We start from the raw sequence: 25,368 nt of genomic DNA, 5'->3' as shown, positions 1-25,368 counted from the left end.
GAGTATTTCGTTTATAAATGATATTTATGATGCATTTGCCAAGCGTGTAAATTACTCAGTCCAGCTGGAGGGCGAGAAAAAGCAAGAGAGAAAGAGAGAGAGAGAGAGAGCATTGAGAGCAGGTATTAAATTAAATTAAAGGCATGTGGCAAGTGACAAGTGGCATGAAAGTGTTGAGCTGAGACTGTTATTATAGATGAAATATTTGATGCGAAAAGCTGGCAACTTGATAGAGTAAGCAAAGCTGCAATTATGGCTATTAAAGCGTGGAAACTTCAATTATTATTTAATTGGTAAGACGAGATGGGAAATTGAAATTAAATTTACATTTCAGCTCGAATAAATACAAAACAACTCTTAATAGGGATTAAAGTTTGGTGCATTACACTCTGCACGATTAATCTTAATTGCTTATCGATTACTTATGAAAATTCCCGTTGATCCAAACACTTTTTGAGCGGCACATTTAACAAAGTGCATTAAACCATTGCATGGCCTTAAAGGCAGTTAAATGCTTTGTTTACTTTCACCAAAATAAAGTGTGTAGAATTGTGTGTAGCTGAACAACAGATGCTCAGACATTGGCCCACATAAACAATGGCAATGGCAACAACAACAACTAGAGGGGACAAGGGAAACAGCAACAATCAACAATCAACAGTAAGCAGAACAAAAATGGCAAATAGACAAAAGATACGACAGACAACGGCCCTTAAAAGATTATAAAGAATATAAATGCCGAGCATGTCGCTTTGAACATGCACTCAGAAAATTTATTTTATAAATTTAGTATAGAAATTATATGTATTTTGATTTAATAAATTTAATACAGGCCTGTTTCAGGGTTTACTTTTTATTTTATAGCATTTAATCAAATGTATTTTTTACATTAATTTTCCACTGTCTAAAAATAAATTCAATCCGCAAAATTTTGACAAAATGAATGCCAAAATCTTGCCGAATGTGAAAACAGGAACAGGCCTTATAATTGAGAACAATTTTCTCATGTTGATAAATACTTATTTGAAAAATTGTGATTTTTACCTTTACATAAAATTGTGGGTCTTAGTATTTCTATAATCCTAAATTCCTCTTAATTGTGAAAGGCATTTTCCTTATTTAGATTTTTAAAATTTTAGAAAATTTTAAATTTGTTAAAATTAACTAAGCTAAGATTTTTTTGAGTGTACTACACACAATTTGTTAAGGGAATGAGCAGGTTTGCTTACAGACAATATGCTAGACTTGAGCTTATTATTTTGCGGGGAATAGAACAATGTTTTTTATGCTTAACTGACGGCATATTCCACTAACATATACTATAAAAAGTACTTTCATTATATGTCTCGTATTTGCCATGATTTCAACATAATGCGGCCCAATTTTTTGGTTGGTTCTGTCACCAAAACAAACGTAAAATAAAATCAGTTGGAAGTGTCATGTGTACAGTATGTCAAGCATTTGTTTTGACTAAGAAGAAGTACGCCATAATAGTTATATATTACATAGAAAAAATTACTTTTCTATATCTATTTTTTTTTAAATTTATTATAGTTGCTTATGCTTTTTTAAGCAAATGTAATAAAATAAATTATTCACTTTGAAAATATAAAACAGATTTATGAATTTTATATATTCTCTGTTGTCATTGATACTTTTTATTTTGTATAAAATATGCTTCAATCGTCTGCATATTAATTAAAACATTTTTGTCGATACTTTAATTTATTTTAAGGTCCATGTTTGCTTTTAAGCTGAAATGTTAAACAAAATAAACTTTTCCATATAAATAATTATGATTCAGTTTATTTTTGACAACTATATAAACTTATTTGCAGTGTTGGCAGCTAAAATAAATAAACATGTAAAAAAGTGTTATTCTAAGTTGTTAATGCGCAGACACTGTTCTGTTTTAAGTTAAAACAAAATCCAATGAAATCTAAAAAAAAATGTATTTTTTAAATATGTATGTGTTGATTGTTATTGCAACCTTTGGTGAAAAGAATAACTTGACATACTGTATATAATTTAGTTGATAGAGAGGCAGAGAATTTCTTGAGCTATGAGTCTTTTGACTTGCATTAAGTTTCTTTTTTCTTCAACACGTGCTTTATAGATGCATTATTTCACCCATTTTGGGGTAATTTCACTTGATTTGAATATATGCTTATCAGTTGTTCAGCTGCAGAAAAAGCATTTTGCAGACATTTTCACATTTTTCAACGTCTTTGGCTTTTGCTTTGCACCAAGAAAGAAAAAACAAAAACAAGTTGGAAAGGCTATCGTTGAGAAACCGACCATAGGATACCCGTTACTTATTTCAATATATATAAAAGTACTTTAAAGAAATTACTACCTAATAAAAACAACTGCATACTTTTAGGTGATTGCTTCGAAATAATAACTTTATTAATAACTTTGGTAAGCTATTACTACCGTTCTACTTGTTCGATCTTGCTGAGGTTAAGTCATGTTATAGATAATATTAATAGTTAACGTTAATAACCATAAAACTGTGTGACAAATTTGGTATCTCTATCTCTTATAGTCTCTGAGATCTAGGGGCTCACACAGACGGACAGACGGCCAGACGGACAGACGGACAGACAGACAGACGGACGGACGGACAGACGGACAGACACACGTGGCTATATCGACTCGGCTGTTGATGCTGATCAAGAATATATATACTTTATGGGGTCGGAGATGCCTCCAACGAATACAATATACCCGTTTACTTATTTTTTAAGTAACGGGTATAATAAGAAGGAGAATTGCATTTTGTCAGCAGGCAAGAGAAGTCAGAGACAAATAGCAAAGCACGTAACGACATAGAGAGAGAGAAAGAGACAGTGGGGAAATGAGAGTGAGTGAGAGAGAGGAAAAGTCTTACTGACAGTCAGCTGGGAACTGTGTCTGTTTGTCTGGCTCTGAAACATTTTGTCGACTTGTTGAGATGCGTGTGGCATAAACAGGAAACACTCAGGACATGCTTATTACCTGCTGTTGACATTTCTCAGTTCACTCGCTCGGCAACGGAAAACGTGACAACTCTGGTTTGTAAATGATCCAAGCATGGCAGCATTTCAGCTGTTCAACAGTTACTCGACTACATTTACTGAAATTTCTCTGTCATCCTCCTTTTAAATATTAAATTGCAAATAATGCAAGTGAACTGAACTACTGCAGCACCTGTCAGACATTCTCGGTAAATGTTTGCTTTCAGCCCGTAGAGTCCCAAATCGTACTTGCTGCTTTTAAGCCGAGTACTCAAAAGGTTACATGGGCTAACAAAATTGTTACAAGGTTTGTCTATCTATATAAACTTCTAGACCTCGGAGACTATAAAGGTTAGAGCAACTTTATTTGGTGACAATACTTCTATGTTCTGCACACAGTTTGGGATCTTTTTTTTTATCGAATTTTTTCAAGTTTTCTTCGCTCAGTTGGAAAGTAAAATTTATAAATATTTTTTTATTAAAATATCGAAAAATTCCTCTAATATTTAATTTTTATAATTGAGAATAAAAATTATATTTTGTTTTAAAATAAAAATTGAAATTTAATAAACACTTCATAATATTTTATTTTGATCGAAGTAAGATTTTAAATTAATTCTTGTACCTAATATTTATATAAAAGGTTTATCCTGTCTCCAGAATACTGCATTCTGAACAGTTTCTCATTCATCTAAGTTATTTTTTTCAGGTTTAATTTTCTTGAAATCATAACTCTTATTTGTGATTCCTATTTTTATCGAATATTATGTAATATTATTATAATTTGTTAAATTTTTTTTTCTTGCTTATGCGTCTGCAAATATTGTAAAATTTTGAAAACTAAAAACAAATTAGAAATTTGCAATATTTATTTTAGCAGAAGTACAGAAGCTCGAAACCAGGAAATCTCTTTTTATCTATTATAATTTTTCTTCTATTTTTATTTTAATTTTTATCTTATCTAATTTTTTTTTTTAATTGACCAATTGTGAAAATGCGTATACTGGGCATCTTACAGTCGAGCAGCTCAGCTGTAGCAATATTACTTGTTGTCTTAGGTTTAGAGAATGCTGTATTTCATTTGAATCTTCCTCATCAGCAGCTTATTGAAAGCAACTCCCTCATTTATTCAACTGATTCTACAAGAGGAGAATTCAGCTAGCTGTTAAGGCGATTTAACTGGAATCGATTGCTGCCACGCCCCCTTCTTGCAATCTTTCTAATTTAGTTCTGACCACATGCAGCACATAAAAGGAAAATCTTTTGAGCATTCGTTGATTGCAATGACCAACACTTTGAAAATGCCTAACAATTTGTTGAATTCCCAAAATGTGGGCGAGTCTAAGTCTCCTTTACTTTCTCTTTCGCTCTCTCTCTCGCTATTCTACCTCTCTCTTGCTTTTCTGCAATGTCAACTTTCGTACTTGGCACGTGAAAAATGCGCTTTTGTAAGTATCGTGTTTTGGCTGAAAAATATATGACCGACCCGTCGACCCAACGACCCAACGACCCCACGACCCCCGTCGACCCCTGAAAGACCCACGCAGTTGCCTTGCACCACACTCTCGATATGTCAATGACCAAATTGTTGATGTGACACAAGGGATGTGGCATGCAACGCAGTCAACTGTGGCACCGAATTCGCAGCTGGCGCTTTCGACAATAAAACTCCTTAATCAACATAAAACGTGTTGACATGAATTTAAAATGACGCAATATATTTTTAAAAAATTTAATGTCATAAAATTAAAAATGAAATGTATTTTTTTTTATATACTTCTAATGGGCACTTTACATGGGCATATTTAAATTTAATTATTGTTGAAATAGTCTTCAAGCGCCCTTCTATTGTAGCTTAGTTTAGTATAAATTAGTTAAGTATAAATATATTTATTTAATAATTAAATACTAAAATATTTTGTAATTTAATTTTAGTTTGAGAATAGCGCTAATCCATTTTTAAATACAGCAATTTTCAATTGAATATTTTTTTTTAGTACTTTTTAATTGTTCGTTATATTTTATTTAAGATTTTGTCTATTTTCAAGTGTTCTTTTTTCTGATAGTTGCTTTCTGAGTTAATTTAAATATAAATATATTTATTAAATAATTTAATACTTAAACATTTTTTTTAAATTTAATTTTAGTTTGAGAGAAGCGCAAATTAATTTTTAAAAACAGCAAATTTTAATTTAATATTTATTTTGAGTACTTTTTGGTTGTTCGTTATATTTTATTTAAGATTTTGACTATTTTTAAGTGTCTTTTCTTTCTGATAGTTGCTTTCTGAGTTCATTGAAGTGTAGATATATTTATAAAATAATTAAATACTAAAATATTTTTTAATTTAATTTTAGATTAAAAATACCGCTAAATAATTTTTAAAAACAGGAATTTTCCATTTAATATTTATTTTAAGTAGTTTTCAATTGTTGGTTATATTTTATTTAAGACTTTGTTTATTTTTAAATGTCTTTCCTTTCTGATAGTTGCTTTAGTTTGTACAAATTAAAAAAAAAAATTAGTTAGTGTATTTAATGCGTCGACTTGCTGCGTCTGTTTGTAGTTCTCATGTTGTGGCTTAAGTTTTATGGTGCTTGGGTTACAAAGGCGATGCCAATGTCTGAAAGAATGTTACAGGCAAGTGTCGAAAAACACTTTGTCCATCCACAATTTTCTCACCTTGGACGTGTCTTGCTGCTGTGCTAAGAATTCTCTCTCTCTCTCTCTTTCTCTCTTTCACTCTGTCTATCTCTGTTATACATATTTTGTTATGCATGTCTCAAGCGCACTCAAGTGCTTCTGGCTACTTGTTCTTCCTACTGACAGAATGCCAGCTCACACCTTTTACCTACACACACACACAACACACACACACACACACTCACTCATCTGTGGCATAGAAAACCAAGCATCTTACAGTCAGTTTTTCATACTTTTACTTAGGCAAATTTTGCAGCATATGTGGCTATTTACTCTATAGAGCCTGTTTTACATTTCTTGTCTTACTTGTTTTCCTTCTTTTTTCATGTTTTTTTACACATACTCGTATCTGTAGCATAACTACTTAGTTTTTCAATTTTCTTAAGTCTCTGACAGCTTGTTGACCTCATTTTGCTATTTCCTCAACGCTTTGAGGAACTCTTACTTTATTTATTTTTTTTTTTTTTGGTGCTTTCATTTAATTAAAATGGCTGCTGTCTTAACCTGACCTTAAGTTGAAGTTAAAGTATTCCAGAAGTGAAGTCGGCAAGTGCTGAACAAGCAAATGTATTCGTTGACAGCAAATGCTTTTCAGTTAGTCAGTTAGCCACTTCACTTCTGGTTCATTTATGTTTTTGGCTTTTTTGGGGTCCGAGCTCAAGGTAAACGCTGCAGCTCTTGTTCTCGGCCAGGCTTTTGTTATTTTGGCCCTGAACAAAACTGTACGAGTGTACGAGTGCCTGGCAAGTGGTGCGCCAAATTCGTGAAACGCTTTTGTAGTCAATTTTCCGTATGAATATGCAATTTGGCTCAATATTCGCCACGTTTTTGGCTTTCGGCTTTTGCCTTACAGCTTTTGTGTTGGGGCTGCTTCAAATTTACATACTACAAGTAGAAGTGCTGCGACTTAAGAGCTTGCCACAGCATCAAAGCTCTGGCCTATAAACGAATCAATCAGCTGAATCAGAACACGAAAGGGGGAAAAAAGAAAATACAGAAGTCAAGGAAAACTCTCAGGTTAAAATTGTATTATAATACAACTCTAATAGCAGGCCTCTAAAACGTTTTAAAATAATTATAAAATTTGTTTATTTATTTCAATTGATTAAATTTTATTTCTTTACTTTCATAATATTATTTAATCTTTTGTTGTTTTCTTTATGTTCTATATTTAAATAATAAATAATATATTTTTTTTATATTAAGTTATAACAAAAATTTTGTCATGTAAAGTTGCTAGGTCATCATTTGGACCAACTTCGAACTGTCATAACTTTGGCAAAAATTATCCGATTTTCATGCGGAATGTCATTTTGATCAATATTTAGTCTTTAAATTGATTCTGCATTTGTTAACTTAAAAAAAAATTTATATTTCGATTTGTTTCCGACAAAATCATGTACTCCCCCCTTTGACTTTTTGAAAAAAATATTTTTTTCAAAATTTAAAAACCTGAGTTTTCACTTTTAAACAACTCCTGGGGCATAAAATAGTATAAAACGACACTTTAAATTTGATTTTGAGAGGTTTCATTTTTCTGTAAAAAATCAAGCTAAAACGGACAAAAAATTTGACTTGTAAAATTGCTAAGGCAAAGGTTTCTCCAACTTTAAACTTGCATAACTTTGTCAAAATTCAATCGATTTTCAAGCGGAATGTCATTTAGATCATGTTTTGGCATCTGAATTCATTCTGCATTCAAACTGGTATTATTTTCCGTCAATTAATTTTTTTTTGACAGAATTCAAACAAAGATGATAACTCTAACTATAACAAAAAAAGTAGTCCCTAAAAGCAACTCCACTCTTTTTTATTGCAAACATTTTTTGTCAGCGACAACTCTGCGTATGCGCAATAAAAAAGCTGCAATTGTCTCACGCACTTCTTTAATATCTGATGCAGCATTAAATGTAAAACTGAAACTAACGAAATAAAATTTATGGTGGCGCCTCATGTGTTGCCTGGTGTCCTTATATCCCAGCTCCCCTTTGAAACTGTGACCCTGCAACATACGCAGCATTTACTTGCGAGACATGCTGACATGATGAAAAATATTTCACAGACAGAGTCACAGGCAGTAGCTGGAAAAACGAGTATGAATTTAAAAAATCATTTCAAAGTCGCGGCAAGGGAAATTTGTAGGCTCTGTACGAAAATAAAGAAAATCAAATGAAAACTTTTCAGGCAATGGAGTGATGGACTATAAGATATCCTTACATTTGTTCACTGAAAGTTTTCAGAGTAAATTTTTTTAGAAATCGTAGAGTATATTCTCTCAAAATTAAAAGTTGACCGACTTTCTTTTAATTTATTAATTTTATTTTTGATACAGTTGTCTTTTTAATATTAATCAAAAAATTAAATAATTGTTCCGCAATGAAATTTTTTGGTATATTTAAGTAATTAAAATTAAATATGTAAGTGAAAGATAGTTAATCTACAAACGGTAGATGGAGCCACTGCTAATTTCATGCATAACTTCTGCACACTCATCCAAAATATATATTTAGTTAACTCATTTTGTTAACAAAATAAGAAATTAATATATATTATTTTGAAATTTTGTATTTTTATGTTATCAGCTGTGCTGTGTGCAAATTTCAGTTTCCTAGGTCTTATGGCTTGGGCTGTACAATAATGAGTTTTATACTTTCTCTATGGTTCTTAACTCATCATTTTAAATTAATTTAGTTTAATTAACTTTAAAAATAGAAAACAATTCAGTAAACTTCTTTTAAATTCTCAATAGGATTAGCAATGCCTTTCGCTGCTCAAAATACCCTACTTTTTTCCATTTACCACAGTGGATAAAATAAGAAAAAATGAAAATGTGGAAATTATATAAGAAATGTACGCAAATTCGTTCGCTTGTAAGCCACAAAAAATAAATGGCGTAACAAAAATTGTTGTAATTTTGTAATGAATATTATTTATACACACACACACACACACATACACACAAGCAGAAAGTTACACACAGGAAAACACACACGTGGGCAAGAAATAAATGTGTTTTGGGACATCGCCTTCAAGTAGGCAGCAGCAGCAAATTACCATTAGCATAAAGTCACACACACACACACACACCCCTACACACACCTGCTCACACAGATACGCACACATACACCTACACGTTTAGACGTAGAGATTAGTGTGTATGGCATATATATATTAGTATTTACAACACGACAGCGAGTCGAGTTTAATTGCGCGTGTTATGACTTGAAATTCCTTGGGTCGACTGTTGGCTTAGGGATCAGGTAATGAATCGATAACGTGGCTAATACAAGAAATGAAAAGTTAACACACTGGTTTGAGCTTTTGTTTCCCCTTTAAACTTTCGGGAATGCTTTTTAGTCCCAAAATCGAGCTTAATTACAAATTCTGTTCTCTTCTGTTTCACGAAAATTGTTTTCAGTCTGCAATAAAAAAAGTTTTAAAAAGAATGCATATTTTATAAGCATTTGTTGGCCAAGAAATGTGAAAGATGATTGAGCCAGTTTAGCAGCTGAAATAAGTTTAAATATTCAATCATTTTTGTAATGCTTAAATCATCTATTATGACAGTTTCTATTTAAAAAGTAAAAAAATGTATTTTAGAAATAAAGCTGAGACCAGACTGGACAGCTGGCCACGTTTACTTGTTGGCTGAATTTTCTGGCCAACTCATTTAATTTTATTATGACATGGCAGTAAAAATGTTTCGACAGTCAACTTGACTTTTCTCTTTTCTCATTTTCTTACAATTTCTTGTTACGTTTCGTTGAATGCCGTCTGGAAAATTTCAGTAAACGCGATTTTATTTTCTTGTATTTTTATTTTTATTTTTTTTTGGCCAAAACTAAACGTTAGTATCCTCCTTGTGGCAAGTGGCACAATGGGCAAATGGCCCGCAAAATTGATGGCACTTTAATAGAAAGAAAATGCGCACAGTGAAAATCCAGAAGAAGGTATCCAGGTACGAGTTCGGATGATAAATTGAAAAATAATACCTATTGAGTAGACTTTGGAGTAAGTCCGGCCAATTGATATATGTATCTTTTACGTGGACTTTTTCTTCTTCCTCTACTTCTTTAAGTCAGATGACTGACGACTTGTACATTTACTTGTACATTTAACAGGTTTTACTCCTTCTCTCTTTTCTTACTTTTCCACTCTATAAATTTTATTTGCAGCTGTGTTTAAAATTTTCATGTTGTTTATTTTATTTTTATTACTTTGAGCGTAAAAGGACTTCCTAGTCACTAATATTATTTCAATGTTTTAGAAAAATAAGAATAAAATACACGAAATTTTAAATATATTCGAATTGAACCTATTAATTAAATAAGAAATAAATTTTATTTATTTAGTTTGACATTTATTTATTTCTTAATTATTTCATGTGTCAAAATGATTTAATGTATTTAATTTAATTTAGTTATTTGAAATATGTTATGCACTTTTTTGTTTTTCCCTCTGAAAATTGCAATCATTTGTAAATTAAATTTGATACATTTATTTATTTTGTTGCATTTTTTATTATATTTCATTGTTGTTAATGTGCCATTTATTGTTGGCATTTAATGTGCTTTACAAATAAGTTTAACTAAGCGAATAAAGCTAATTAAACAATGATATTTCAATTGTTTCATTTTGAAATACATTTTTTCAACTCAATTAAATGCAATTTACATTATTAAAATATTTGGCATTTTTAAATTCAAGTGTTGAATTAATTTTAAGACTTAATCAATTTATTTAATTAAAATATTTAGCATTATTAAATTCAATTATGGAATTCAATTTATAGCTCAATTAACTGCAGTTTATTTAATTAAAATATGTAACATTATTCAATTCATATTTAGTTAAGTGCCCAATATTTTTTTTCTGTTTAATAAATGCTTCATTAATTCAGCGACAAAAAAGTCATAAATTCATGTATTTGTCAGAGATCATAATGAGGTGCGAAATATTGTATTGATTATAACGCTGAGCTGGTTTTCCATAATTTATTGTGACTCCCCATTGAATGTACTACATTTGGGGAGGGTAGAAAGAGAAAGTGAAAGACACAGAGAGAGTGTGAGTGAAAGGGAAAGCAGCTAATCAACTGCCGATTGGAAGTAGAAATGGAAACATGCCATAAACGTGGCTCACAAAACCATAAAGCAACCCAAACAAGCTGCCAGATAAGATTCATATGCAAACTGAGGGCTTTCAAGGTTATTAAATGAAGACTTTGGAGTGCTCGATTAGCAGATACCCTAGAGTTAGGGACTGAGTATACCTTTCATAAATTAATTTTAGTTCCTTCGATTTATTTATTTATTAATTTAAGTGCTTTTTAAGTGATGTGCTTACATTAATTATATTATTATCTAGACAAGTAAAAGTTCAAATACAAATGCTAGACTTGCAAATACCCTATACTATCAAATTGCCAATAATGTTCTCAAATGCTTTTTAGTGCAACTAATTTTATGTATTTGATTTATTTATTTTATATATTAGAGTTAACTGACTAGCAGACTTCACAGTATTTAAATACAATTTTCAGCTTTAAATAGAAAGCTTGCATAATATAAGAATATTTAATTCTTAATTTTGCTAAGAAAATAACATATTAATTTTATTTAATTTTTTTATTGTTTAAAAATTTAATTCTTAGTTTCTTAGAGGTAAATCGTATTTTGTAATTTTTAATTTTATTTTAAATGCCTAACCTATTTATTGTATATCGACTTTTTGTTGACTTTAAATAAATAAATAAATACCTGAGAGTGCCTACAAAATAATTAAAATTTGTGATTGAACGATTTTTGAGCTGAAATTAGTTTTACATAAATTTGTGACATGCAAAAAATGTCCTTTGACTTTGTTTTAGAATTTACAAGAATTTAAAAAAAGTAATTTTAAAATGCAGCCACAAACAATTTTCTAATTAAGCTAAAATGGCTAAATTTGCAAGTGATGAAAATGGGAAATTAGGAAAAAGTAACAACCGCTAAGCACAGCAGGATAATTAAAACAAAAGGGCTTTTAAAGTTTTGTCCTGTCATTTTGCAATATATTTGCAAATGCAGTTTGCAGCTAAGTGACACGAAACAAAAGAGACAGAGAGAGAGAGAGAGATAGAGAGAAAAAAAAAGAGAGAGTGGGAGTGAAAGGAAGAGTGAGAGAGGAAGCGAGTGAATTCGTGGCAGGACTTTTGTTATTTTGGCAATGAAATGTGTAGTTTGTCCTTTGTGCTGTGGTCGCTTTATGCCCAAATGTGTGTCAACTGACGCTCTGTTTATTTGTCTGTTTGTTTGTTGCACTCTCCCTCACTCACACACTTTTTCTCTCTCACATTTTTAGCCCTTTTCCTCCATCTCTCTCACGTTGTGTTTGTTGAAGCTGCTTTTCGTCAACGCTTTATGAATGCTTAATTACAAAATGCTGTTATTTCTGTGTGTGTGTGTGTGTGTGTGTGTGTGTGTGTGTGTGACAAGCGTGTGTGCTTTTACCTCAACAAATATTTGGCCAAGAGCTCGACAGGCCAAACCGTGTGCGAAAATAGCTTTAAATCCCATAAGTGGCTTAAAAATGTGCAATTTACCTTACTGACTATGCAAATTAGAGGGTATATAGTGCATTTCATTTAAATACATTACAGAGTATTTATAATCAGGCTGCAAAGCTGCAAAATTTAGTTTTTTTTAATTGTTTATGAATTTATTTGTGTTATTAGAAGACTATTAAATAATTTAATACAAGAAATTTCATACTTAAAAATTCCTACTTATGATAATAAATTTATTTTCATATAAAAATATTTTCAAATAAAGCTTTAATAGTATTATATTAACGTTAAAAAAATATATATGAGTTTTATGTAATTTCTTGACCATTATACATTTTAAAAATATTTTTTTTTCATTAAATTATCTAAGCAGTTAATTTTTTCCAAATAAAATATTATTAACTGTCATTTTAAATTATTCTTTTTCATTATATTTTCGCACTATTTTAAAATCAAGCTGAATTAAAATAATAGATATTTAAGTAAGAAAATGTCGTCAAAATGAAGTCTTTTGTATCAATGTTAAGAGTTTTCGTCGGAAATAGAATGTTTTCCACTAGTGTAAAATAATTAAAATATTGTTACATTTACTGTGCTCCCTTCGCCTTAATACCCTTGACTGTGATTCCGGCATACCCCGAAGACAGACGCGTGTCGGTCTAAGCTACCCCTTTCCCTATCTCTCCTGCTCTTTCCTCACTTCCTTTCTTCTCTCCTTATCATCTGCTCTACCTCTGTCAGTTGTCTGTTGGCTTTAAGTTGCCCCACAGCATTCACTGATTGTGGCACGAGCTGTTTGCCACTGCAAACAAAGTTTTTTCCAAATACAGAGAGATAGAGAGAGAGAGAAAAGGAGAGAGTTGTAGCATAAGTAGAGGCATTACGGTCAAAATTATGAGTGGCAAGTGGCAAGTGACATGCGAGTTGCAAGCACGTGTCCACATGTTATGGTCTGCCTGCCACAGATGGAACCAAATCCGGTTTTACAGTTCGCAACGCACACGTTTGTGCCTCAGTTGATTTTCAGCTCAGCTAAAGTTCTTATTTAATACATGCAGCGAAATAAAGCATAGTAAAAATAAATAATAATAAAATAAACACAAACATTTTCGATTTAACCATATTTTATTTAAATTGAATACGTATTTCAATTAAATTAATAACATATTTAATTAACTAAATGTGAAAGTAAATAAAAATATAGTAAAATCAAGTGACAAACTCTTCAAGCATTTAATTTTATATTCAAAATCATATTTATTTTAGTGATTGATATGATTTATATTATATATTATATTATTTTATTCAACATAAAATCAGAGATTTGTAAAGTTTTTTTTAAAAATGACTTTATTTATATTTAATTTGTAACTGAAAGGCAATCATAAAATAGTTAAATCATATAGTTAATAATTATATATCAAATAATTTTTCTCTAAGTGTATATGCGTACATATCATAAGCTCACATAACCAGTGTAAGTTCTACTTAGGCTTTCATTTTGACCAAGTGAAATCATATTATTGAAAGCAACATAAAAGTAACGCTAAATCAGCGTAAATAATTGAACAGCTTATTGGTCACACGCGGCGTAAGCGCAATGCAGCAAAAGCTATGTATGTTGGCCATTAAAGCCATTAAATGGAAGCTAACAGCAATCAAAACACAATCAAATGTCAACACAAATACACAAAATACCCTCACAAAAATGTAAGGAAATAAATTAAAAGCACATGTGCTTCGTGGTTTTTTATTTGGTCAGCATAGAAAATTGTTGTTGACTGTTTCGTTGACAACATTTCCACATGAAATGTTTCTGTTGTTTAGCTTGTTTTCTGTGTCAATTGCAGCCTCTGACAACAATAACAATTTGTTGTTTTTGTCACTGAAAAATTTACAATATGAGTTAAATTTGTTGGCTTCCAGTCCAAGTTTCATTTCCATCTCACTCCCTCTTCAAAACTTGCCTAATTGCTTAGCTTTGAACGTGGCTTTTGTTGCCATTTTACTTTACACTTTTAGCCACATTTTGACTCTGTTGTTGTTTCTGCTTCTCTCTCAGAGTTTTTACACATTTTGTGTTTTGTATAGTTTTTATACTCTTGCAGAGGGTATTATAGTTTGGTCACGCAAATTGTAATGCATAATTCATTTATTTATTACTAGCAATTTTCTCAAAGTGTCAACTTTGACTCCGCATTTGACTCTTTTGCAGTTAGAATTTCGCAAAACGCCGTCTATCTATGGTCTCAGCTATGTTGTGTGAAAATTTCAGTCTCCTAGGTCTTATGGTTCGGGCTGTGCAATGATCAGTGAGTCAGTCAGGACAAAGAATTTTATATATATTTAGATTTTATTTTAACTTTAAAGTAGGCGTGGTAGAACGTAGGAAGTTTATATATATTTAAATCGACTGGATCTGGAATCAATCTTTACTTTGAACAACTTTTTTGTTACTTGAGATAACTTAACCAAACTTACAAAATTGTTGTATTGCCTATTGCAATCTGACCAATTTTAGTTAAAATCGGACTACTATATCATATTGCTGCCATAGAAATGATCAGTCAAAAATTGAATACAGCGTATCTGCTAGCGTATCAAATATTTATTTCTTGTTTTTTTTTAACTTTTTTAATTTTTCGCATTCCTTTAAGTTTTAGCCACACTTTTCTTTGGTTTCACTTTACGACTATTGTTGGCCTTCACTTCATGCATTCTTTTCAGCCCTATCTACTATAAGTATTATAGAGAATAAAGGGAAACTAAAGCTAACACTTTAAGTTTATATATTCAGCTGATGGCCAGAAATCGATTGATGCGGTCTCTGTTATTTTTGAGGGATTTCAATTAATTTGCGGATTTGTTTTTGATAGACAGCTGCCTTCAATTTAGAGCCAGGTCGTTAAGGGGCTTCACTTATCTCTCTCTCACTCACTCAGCATCCCAAGTTCTCCCTTCAACTTCCTCTCTTTTCGTCTTATTCGGAACATAATTATCAAGTCCTTCGCTGAGCTTATCTTGCATTAAAAAAACATCTTTAAAATATATACAACTTGATTTAATGCACAGCATGTGGCATGTGGCAAGGAGCTTTAGCTTGCCACATTTGTTTGGGCTACACTTAATTGAATTCTACGTGAGGTTTCTTGCAGTTAAAACGCGTTAAAGTCATAAATAAATAGCTTCAATAACTTGGCCAGTCACACTGGTCTCTTTGTAAATAAAACGTATACGCAGCGTATGCCGCACAGGGAGAGAGAGAGAGAGAGAGAGAGTGCGAGGCACATTAGCATCTTTTCCACTCAAGAGCCGACTGTCAAGTCTGGGCCTGACCGGAAACAGCTCCAATGGAGGCAAGTCACGTAACGCAACGTAACACAACTTGTTGATGGCTGACAGGAACAGAGCTCAGACCAAAATGTCCTTAGGTCCTAAGGTCTTAAGTGCGTTGTGGCAATGAAATGTGGCAAACACTTGGCACACTGTCAATTAAAATGATCTAATGAAGTTGTTGCGACCATTAGCAGTTGGCATTATTAATGCAGCATTGAATAATGCGCCGCACATTACCAGGCTTGACTGTAGTTCCAGCCAATTTTAATTACAATGCCAGCTATTTTAGGGATGAGTAACGGCAGAAATGTTTCGATATTCACTTTGGGAATATTATCGAATAAATTCTATATTATAGAATTTCTTAAAGGAAATATTATATAATTATAAACATTTGCAATATTACTTTAAATATCAATAAGATTGATATTAATTTAATAAATTTAAATATACATAATAAAATAGTATATTTAAATCAAAAAATAGGGAAAAATATTTGTTAAACAAATATAGTACTTACCTAAACCAATAATAATATTTGGCATAGAATTTTATCTTCAATAACTCTTTTGAATGACTGAAAAAAAGATTTTAAATGTTATTTAATGCATGATTTAATAAATTTTTATCACCTAAATTAAATTCATTATAGTTTATGCATATAGAATAAATCAATAGCAGGAATTATTTGAATTCTTTAATAAATGAGTTGATGGTCCTTTTAGTTGCTAGAACTTCCTGAAAACTGTATTTCCCCTTTTAGATTTAATATTCCATATTTTATCTTATTTAATAAAATAAAAAATAAAATAAATTCGTAATTTTTCAAATTATTAAAAGTGATATTATTATTTTTTTATTATTAAAAAGCCTATTTTTATGGCTCTGAACAGGATTTGAACACCTTGAAGTCTGTACATACTTTTACTCTGCCTGTAAAAAGTCATATTGTAATTTTGATGTAATTCTAAGCATTAAAATAATTAAATAATAATTTCAAATGTGCTTGAAAAGCAAATTAACTAAAGATATTAAGATATTTTGCGATTTTGCCATGCCGATATCCATCGCTAGCTGCAGCCAATTTTAATTACAATGCCAGCTGCTTTCAATTGGCCTGGCCAGTACATTGTTATGGCTTAATAATGCTGCCTAATGGCTGAAATCGTTGCCACTTGTTCCGCTCATTAGCTGCAGATGTTGCCCCACTGGATTATGTGCCTATTGGCTTGTCAATACTCGCACCACCTTTAACTTGGTCAAATCGTAGTCAGCAAATTGCCAGGGCTTTCATTTGACTTTTGGCCATGAGTTTGCTAAAGTTTGCCAAGTGAGATTTTGCACTTGACCAAATCACATTATAAGGCACAATTTACTGGCTTCATGCGATGAATGCAAAATCCGATAAGCTGTACAACACACACACACACACACACTGTCAGTTCTTTTTGTTTGACAATTTCGAAAAATATTCCATGTGTTTGGACAGTTCTTTCAGTAGGATAAACAAAACATACGCAGAAATTTGTCGGTTTATCTGCAAAGACAAAAGTTTTAATTAAATGAAAGAGAGACAGGGAGATAGAGAGAGAAAGAGAGAGAGATAGATTTGCAGTTACAGCTGCAACTCGAAAGTTCAGCAAACCAAAATGTGGTTGACAAAGTGCAAAAAGTCAAATGATGCCACCAACTGCAGCTGCTGCCTTTCAATGAGTGTTGCCGCAGTTTCAAGGGCTAAAATATTTATTTTTTTCAAATAAATAAATGCTAAAATATGGTAAAAGCTGCTCAGGAATTTACAACATTTTGGTAAAATTGCATTTTTATTTTATTAATTCTTGTTTATTTATCTGAATTATATTATGATATGCGAATTAAATTTAAGCTTTAAACATCAAGTTGTATTTTTTCTAAATTATTTAACACCATTTTTTATATTTATACGTAGCTATTTATTTTGAATTTTATCGTACTTAGTTTAATTTTTATATTCTTTGCAGCTTTTCATTTGTTCATACGAATATATTAAAGTTATTCGAATATATGAATAAGTTTATAAATTATTTAATAAATTAGCTGTGTTTTTAGCAAATATAAAAGGGTAACTTTTTCAATAATAAAACCACTAAATATCCAAGTGTAGCTAAAGCTTAAAATGCCAACACTGCTGCTAATTCCATTTATCTGTCTTTACTGCAACAACAACATGGCGTATACGCAATGTGTGTCCAAGTTGGACCTGCAGCATTGAAGAAATGTGTAGAAATCATTGCTGGGCTTTGTAATTGGAAGACAAACGACTTGTTACTGCACTTTTTTGCTATACAAAAGCTTTAACAGCCACAATGCGTGTGTATGTGTGCTTAGGAGGCGTATGCGTAATATTGATTGCACAGAGTAGCAGCTCAATGGCCAACAGACTCACAAAACGTTTGCACAGGCGTGAGGCAACAATTTAGCCCAATTACTTAACCTAAACTGTGCTGGACATGAAAATTTATGGTCTGTAAAGAAAACTTATTCTACGAGAATTTTGTAGAGTTTTCTATGTGTGTGTGTGAGTGTGTGTGGGGGTGTGTGTGTGACAGTTACTAGTGTATCTTGACAGCTTCTCTAATAAATTGTATTCAACTTGCACGTGATATTTAAAATTCTTAGCGAATAACCAAAAAACAATTTGAATTTCGTGCAGTTGAAATTGATTTAAAACTTAATAAACTCACATTTTGTTTGCATTTTCTTTAGCTTTCCTTGGGCCTTGGCATTGCCAATGCCAATTATTGCCAATTTTGTATCCCTGAACTTAAACTTGAGATAAACACACACGTTGCACGAGTTTTTCATTTTCCATTTGCATGTTACATGAAAATTTGTTGGCAGCGAAAAGTGAGAAAATTAAAATAATGGCAACACGTAACCGTTTTTTGGCCTTTTCACGCGAGCAGGGCCAATAAACCCGACACTAAACAGCATACGAAATGTGCTAAAATTATTTATTTATTTAGTTAAAGCCGACTAAAATTAGTGAAAAAATAAAGTAACAAATAAATCGTTTAGTATGGGAAAATCGATTGGAAAATAATTTATTTAAATTTTATTATATACAATTTGAAATTTAAAAGTGAATAGAAATAGTTTTTAAAAAATTTATTAAACATTTTTATTTGTGTAACTTTTTTTCTTTTAAATTGCTAATTTTGTAACATTAGATTAAATTTTTTATAATTTTGATTTGTCAATTGTTTTTTAGGTGACGAATAAATAAATAAACAAATAAAGAAATATCTTATTATAAAAAAGCTTATTTTGTGAATATTCGAACTTGTAATATCATTAATATTAGTTAAGTAAACAAATAAATACGTCACAGTTTAGCAAATTTATTTAAACTCTTAATATAATTTAAATTTCTCCCAGTTTACTCTAAAAAATAACTGATATTTAAATAAATAAATAAATATATAAATATGTTATAAAATAAATCAAATAATTCGTCATAGTGTAGCTATTTTTTTAATATTTGAATACATTATATTTTTTATTTTTTTATTTATTTTCAAACTCTTAATATAATTTAAATTTCTCCCAGTTTACTCTCAAAAATAACTGATATATAAATAAATAAATAAATATATAAATATGTGATTAAATAAATCAAATAATTCGTCATAGTGTAGCTCTTTTTTTTTAATATTTGAATACATTAAATTTTTTATTTTTTTATTTATTTATTTATTGTCAAGCAATAAGCGGCCGACACTTAATTAAGCATTTTAATTAACAAATAAATGGAATTATTACTGTGTAATGTAAATGTAAATATAAATATAAATATTAGATTAATTTAAATTGCTTGTTGCTGGCGCTGTGAAATAATTAATATATAAATATATATTTAAAAAAATAAATTGATAAAAAAATAATAAATAAATAAGAAAATAAATAAGTAAAAAATATATAGTTAAATAAGCAAATAACTAATAATATTTTATATTTGCATTATTTTATTTCAGGCTGCCGAGAACTAAGCCAGTAATTTAAGAAGTCGAGCAAAGGCGAAAAGGTGCAATTAATGAGCAGGCCGAGTTGGAGCTGCGGCTTGTTGACAGGTCACAGCCAGGAGCGTGACAATTTGTAGGAGGAGAAGGTCTGCTGGGCAGTCAAGCGACCAGTCAACCAACCAACCAACAAACCAACCAACCAACCAAGCGACCAAACCAATCGACCAACCAACCAACATTGACAACATGGTCACGAACATGTCGCAGCCACATTATTGCGGCGCCAGCGTCGATGATTTTCACACAAAGTAAGTCAAGAGGTGACAAATAGGCCAAGTAGGCGAGTGGCGGGGGCATGTGGCATGTGGCATGCAATGTGTGGCATGAGGCATGCTAGCTGTGGGTTCATTGCCTGTGAATGGGCCTGCTGCCATGTCAGCATATTAATTACTTTTTTTTAAATGTAATTTACATAATGATTTGCTTACCTACGTGATAACTGATGTGTAAATAATGAAATCATTTGTGTAATTACCATGAAATATTTTTTTGCTGGTTAGACGCTGCGTATGCGTAATAAGAAAAGCAACATTCTATTCACACATTCTGAAACGTTTACTTGACTTTAAGCAAAAGTTACCTCTTTAATTCAAAAAAATATGAATAAATATATTTTTTTGTTAAATAATTTAAAAAGTATATGTTCATATGAATGTTTTCAATCAACAAAAGTATTTAGATACGTTTAAAAAAAATATAATCTTCAAGAAATATATTTAATTGTATAAAATATTTTATAATTTGTTTACATACTTTCTAAATATGTCTGCGTTGCGTATACTTAATGAGAAACTACACCGATGTAGTCAAAGGCTGTCTCTTGGTTTTTAGCAAAAATATTGCCAAGGGCACTTGTATCTTTCGTCTGCTTAACTAAAGTGAAATACTTTGTACAGTTGGTTACAACTGTATTATTAATTACGCAACAGTGCACATTCTAATGTCCGACAAAGCCAAAAAAGTTGGCTTTTAATTACACGTAAGGTCAAGATATAAAAGTATCAGGAAACTATTTTTCACTTTGATAATATTTATTAAAATGGCTAATTTTAACTTTTAATTATTATATATTTAATTAAATTTTTTTTGAACATTCTAATGAATTCTTTATTACATATAGGGTCATGCTGTAGTTATTTACAAAAGTATTTTTAACTTACTAAACAATTATTAAAACGGCAAATTGTAACTTTTAATTATATTTTAAAAACAAAATTTGTATGCTATATTTTTGGTTTAAATGTAACTATGGCTACAACTATGGGTTTAAACATTTAAATACTTGAAAATACAGATACAAAAATATATTTAGCTATTTACAAAAGTTATATTAGGTTTAATTATAAGTATTAAATTATAACTTTTAAAATAGTATCTACAATATATTGAAATAAAAAAATTAGTTTAACTAAAAAATAACAGTTTTTTCAGTTCCCTAGCCAAATATTTATATTTATACATGGCTATTCAAATTAAGTTATATTAAGCTATTTACTTTTTTAATTTAAATTATTTAAATATAATATATTAAAGATTAAAATAAATTTTTAAAATATATTTATACAAAGAATAACATATATATTTTAATAAAATATTAAAAAATCTTTCGTTTCATAGCTAAAAATTTTCACAAAGGTTAAGTTTTAAGTAGATTAAAATTCTAGATACAAAACAATCTTTCACAGAACTAATTACAGCTTTTTAGTAATTATTTATAAAATAAATTAGAACTTGTAGACTATGAATTAAACTATTATTAACTAACAAAATGAATATTCATATTGAATGAAGATAAAAAATCCAGATACAACACAATCTTTCACAAATAATAATTAATTAAATAAATTAGAACTTGTAGGCTATAAATTTAACTATTAATAACTAACAAAATGAAAATTCTCTCTCTCTCTCTTTCTCAGCTATAAATTTATACATGGCTATTTCTCGCTGATAGTCTGCATACTGGGAACCATAGCGAATACTCTCAATATTATAGTGCTGACCAGAAGAGAGATGCGTTCTCCAACGAATGCGATACTCACGGGTCTGGCAGTCGCGGATTTGGCCGTGATGTTGGAGTATATACCCTATACGGTGCACGATTATATACTCAGTGATCTGCTGCCGCGGGAACAGCAGCTAAGCTACAGTTGGGCCTGCTTTATAAAGTTCCATTCGATCTTTGCTCAAGTGTTGCATACGATTTCCATTTGGTTGACAGTCACATTGGCTGTGTGGCGCTATATAGCCGTCAGTTATCCGCAAAGGAATCGCATCTGGTGTGGCATGAGAACCACAACGATAACCATTGCAATGGCCTATGTGGTGTGTGTGTTGGTGGTGTCACCGTGGCTTTATCTGGTTACGGCCATAGCCAAATATCAGTTGACACTGGATGGCAATGGCAAGACAATTAAATCGTTGCCATTAAGTCAATATGTGATTGATAATGAGGAGCAAATCACGCTGCAAGTAATGTCGAGCACCACACCGCAAATGTCCTGGACACTGTACAACACCACAGCAGTGAGCAGCACAACAACCACAACCACAGCACCACTGAATATTGGACAACGCAATATTACAGTGTATAAATTATATCACAGTGAATTGGCGCTCAATGATCTGCCTTTGAGAAATGCCACATTTCTCATCTACAGTGTGCTCATTAAATTGATACCCTGTTTTGCTTTAACCGTGCTCTCGGTGCGTTTGATTGGTGCTTTGCTCGAGGCAAAAAAACGCCGTAAAATACTCGCTTGTCATGCCGCAAATGACATGCAACCGATTGTGAATGGCAAAGTCATTACTCCCAGTCAACCCAAGAGTTCGAAGCTATTGGAAAAAGAGAAGCAAACGGATCGCACCACTCGCATGTTGTTGGCGGTGTTGTTGCTCTTTCTCATCACAGAGTTTCCACAGGGTATTATGGGTCTGCTAAATGTCCTGCTTGGCGATGCTTTTCTTATGGAATGTTACCTCAAATTGAGTAAGTAAATTACTTTGTTTTGACATCAATCATACGCACTGTTGCCAGTTGACCAACTATCATTATAGCAGGGCTACATTTATATATGCCTTGTTTACCAGTTGACCAGCTAAATAAATAATTTATTCAGCGACAATTGCTGTCCTTGAACTTGGCAGACAAATTGCCGCCATTGGGCTTCCACTTATTCTATCTTTAAGTCTGTACAAAATAAATCTTTATATTAAATATCCAGCTTAATATGTAAAATATATATTTTAAAAATTTACTCATGTACTAAAACTATTAAATCAATTGCCTACTTATTTAAAGAATGATTATCTAACTAATATTAAAATTTTATACGGTCCAAGTCTTAAATTTTCAACTTCTTATTTTAATTCTCGCAATCTTCAATGATTTATTTCTGTTTTCAAATTATATATTTTTAAGTTTTATTTATATACTTTTTTCTATATTTTTATTTACTAATTAAAATTTTATAAAAGTTATATTCAGTGCAAAAGTTTTTCAGTCATGTGCTCTTTATTTTTTATTCCCAATTATTTGATTCTTAACATTTGTTTTGTAAACAAATTTTAAACATAAAAAATAATTTATAAACTAAGTAACATTATTTCATACTTTAAATAACTTATTTATTTATTTATGCACGACTAAAAGCAGTCGACAAAGCAAAAATTAATAAGTATAAAAATAAAGTTAAAAATCAAAAATAAAATTAATTTTAAATATAAATTATGCACTGTAAAGAAAACATAAAAATATGAAAGAATAAAATTAATATTAATTATAAATTATGCACGGTAAAGAAAAAATAAAAAGTTTAAAGAATACCTGTAGATTAGGTAAACAGGACAAATTTTTTTTTTGTGGTTTAAAACTGTGTTAAAATACTTAAAAGTATTTTAAAAATTGAGTAAAACGTTTTTTCAGTTGATAAAATATAAAAAATTTCTTTTAGATCAGTTATACTAAACAAATTAACTTGCATTTTATTAAAAAAATATATTTAGATTTAGACATCAAAAGTAAAAAAACTTAAGAAAAAAATGCTGCCAAATTTAATTGGATGGAAATTACATTTAAAAGTAGCTTTAACCATGGCGAAATAAATAGATTTTTTTTAAAATATAATAATTTTATTTAAATATATGTAAGCATTAATAAAGTTATTTTTATTTTATTTTAAAAAATATTTAAATAACAAAAAAAATTAACTAAAATGATAGACTGCCACAGACAAATTAAAAATAAATTCAGATGATTGGGAAATAAATACAAAAGTAGCTTTAACTATGGCAAATTGGGCAGACAAATGTTTAATTATGTGTAAAGTATATGTAAATATTACAAATAATTTAGAAGTTGAGAATAGTTAGTTTTAAATTGTATTTAAACTAAGCAATTCATATAGAAAAGAGGGAAATATATTTAAAATATATGTAAATATTAATACTAGAAAAGATTGAAATATATTTAAAATATATGTAAATATTAATACTAGAAAAGATTGAAATATATTTAAAATATATGTAAATATTAAGGCTAATTGATTGTCTTGTTTTAACTGCATTTGACTGTGTCATTTTAGGTGACCTAATGGACATTCTGGCCCTGATTAATTCGAGCATCAATTTCATACTCTACTGTTCGATGAGTCGCCAGTTTCGCAGCACGTTCACGCTGCTGTTTCGACCGCGTTGGTTGGACAAATGGTTGCCGCTGTCGCAGCACGATGGCGATGCCAGGGATGGCATGGGCAGACGAGGGCTGGATGGCTATGGAAGGCAGCGTTTGGTGCACACAGATGCAGTTAGCAAGAGTATGGCCATTGATTTGGGACTGACGACACAAGTGACAAATGTGTAGCACGAGTGCAGCAGGGCAGTGTCAACAACAGCAACAGCAACGGCAACAGCAACAACAACCACAGCAACAGCAACAACGACAACAACAAATGTTGCTGCGTCTGATGTTGATGGATGTGACAATGAAATTGTTGCCGTTAACGACATCTGCGTGGTTGAAATGCTGCAAGCCAAAGACACTGCCGGCAGCAACAACAGCAGCAACAGTTGCAGCAACAACAGCAGCAACAACAACAGTAACAACCGCAACAATAGAACAGGCAGAGAGTTCAATCGACGTCGGTGCAGCGTGGGTGGCAAATGTATTTGGCCATCTACCGACTGGCTGCGTAAGCTGCGCAACAAGCAGCACTTGCAACACGGCGACCAGCTGCAACATGATTGGCGAGAGCGAGAGCGGGATAGACAACAGTCGCGAACGAGACGCAGCAGCGTTTTGTTAATGGTTCTGCTCAGTGGCAGCGAAATGGAGGCGAAAGCGGTTGTTGTCAACGAACAGCAGGCGATAATGACGACACCACAGCAACAGCAACAACAGCAACAACAGCAGCAACAGCAGCAACAACAGCAACGGCAACAACAGCGTCTCAGACGCACCACAACCGAGGACATGGATGAAGCCATCGATGCGCTGTGGCTGTAATTAAAATTCCCTTCCTTTCACTATTCCACTCTCACACTCTCTCTCTCTGTCTCTGTTTCTGTCTCTAACACCAGGCAACAAAATTGCATTTTTTGTTAGCGCAACTTTAAGCAAACACACTTTTTAATAAGATACAAATGGTGATGATAAGAAAAAAAAACACTAAAAACATTCGTAATTTTAAATATTAAAAAAAAATAACTTAAAATTTTCTAAATT

The 25,368-nt window shown here is 31.2% G+C and overlaps 1 protein-coding gene across 2 annotated transcripts in view; it reads left to right on the top strand.

Annotated features, from left to right (window-relative positions):
• Window positions 1-24,562, top strand: part of LOC117788473 (sex peptide receptor) — a 31,083-nt gene extending 6,521 nt beyond the window's left edge. Inside the window, exons 2-4 of one of the 2 annotated variants that reach the window (XM_034627254.1) lie at window positions 19,599-19,894; window positions 21,566-22,635; window positions 24,230-24,562. In XM_034627254.1, the coding sequence (XP_034483145.1) occupies window positions 19,833-19,894; window positions 21,566-22,635; window positions 24,230-24,507 (1,410 nt within the window). In that variant the 5' untranslated portion in view covers window positions 19,599-19,832 and the 3' untranslated portion in view covers window positions 24,508-24,562. The remainder of the gene's footprint in view (window positions 1-19,598; window positions 19,895-21,565; window positions 22,636-24,229) is intronic. The other variant, XM_034627255.1, reaches the window with a different exon arrangement.
• Window positions 24,563-25,368: the final 806 nt, after the last annotated feature.

The sequence above is a fragment of the Drosophila innubila genome (genome assembly GCF_004354385.1).
Source record: "Drosophila innubila isolate TH190305 chromosome 3L unlocalized genomic scaffold, UK_Dinn_1.0 0_D_3L, whole genome shotgun sequence".
Taxonomy (NCBI): Eukaryota; Metazoa; Arthropoda; class Insecta; order Diptera; family Drosophilidae; genus Drosophila; species Drosophila innubila.
The sequence above is the reverse complement of the archived record's forward strand: the minus strand, read 5'-3'. Positions and strand labels throughout refer to the sequence as shown.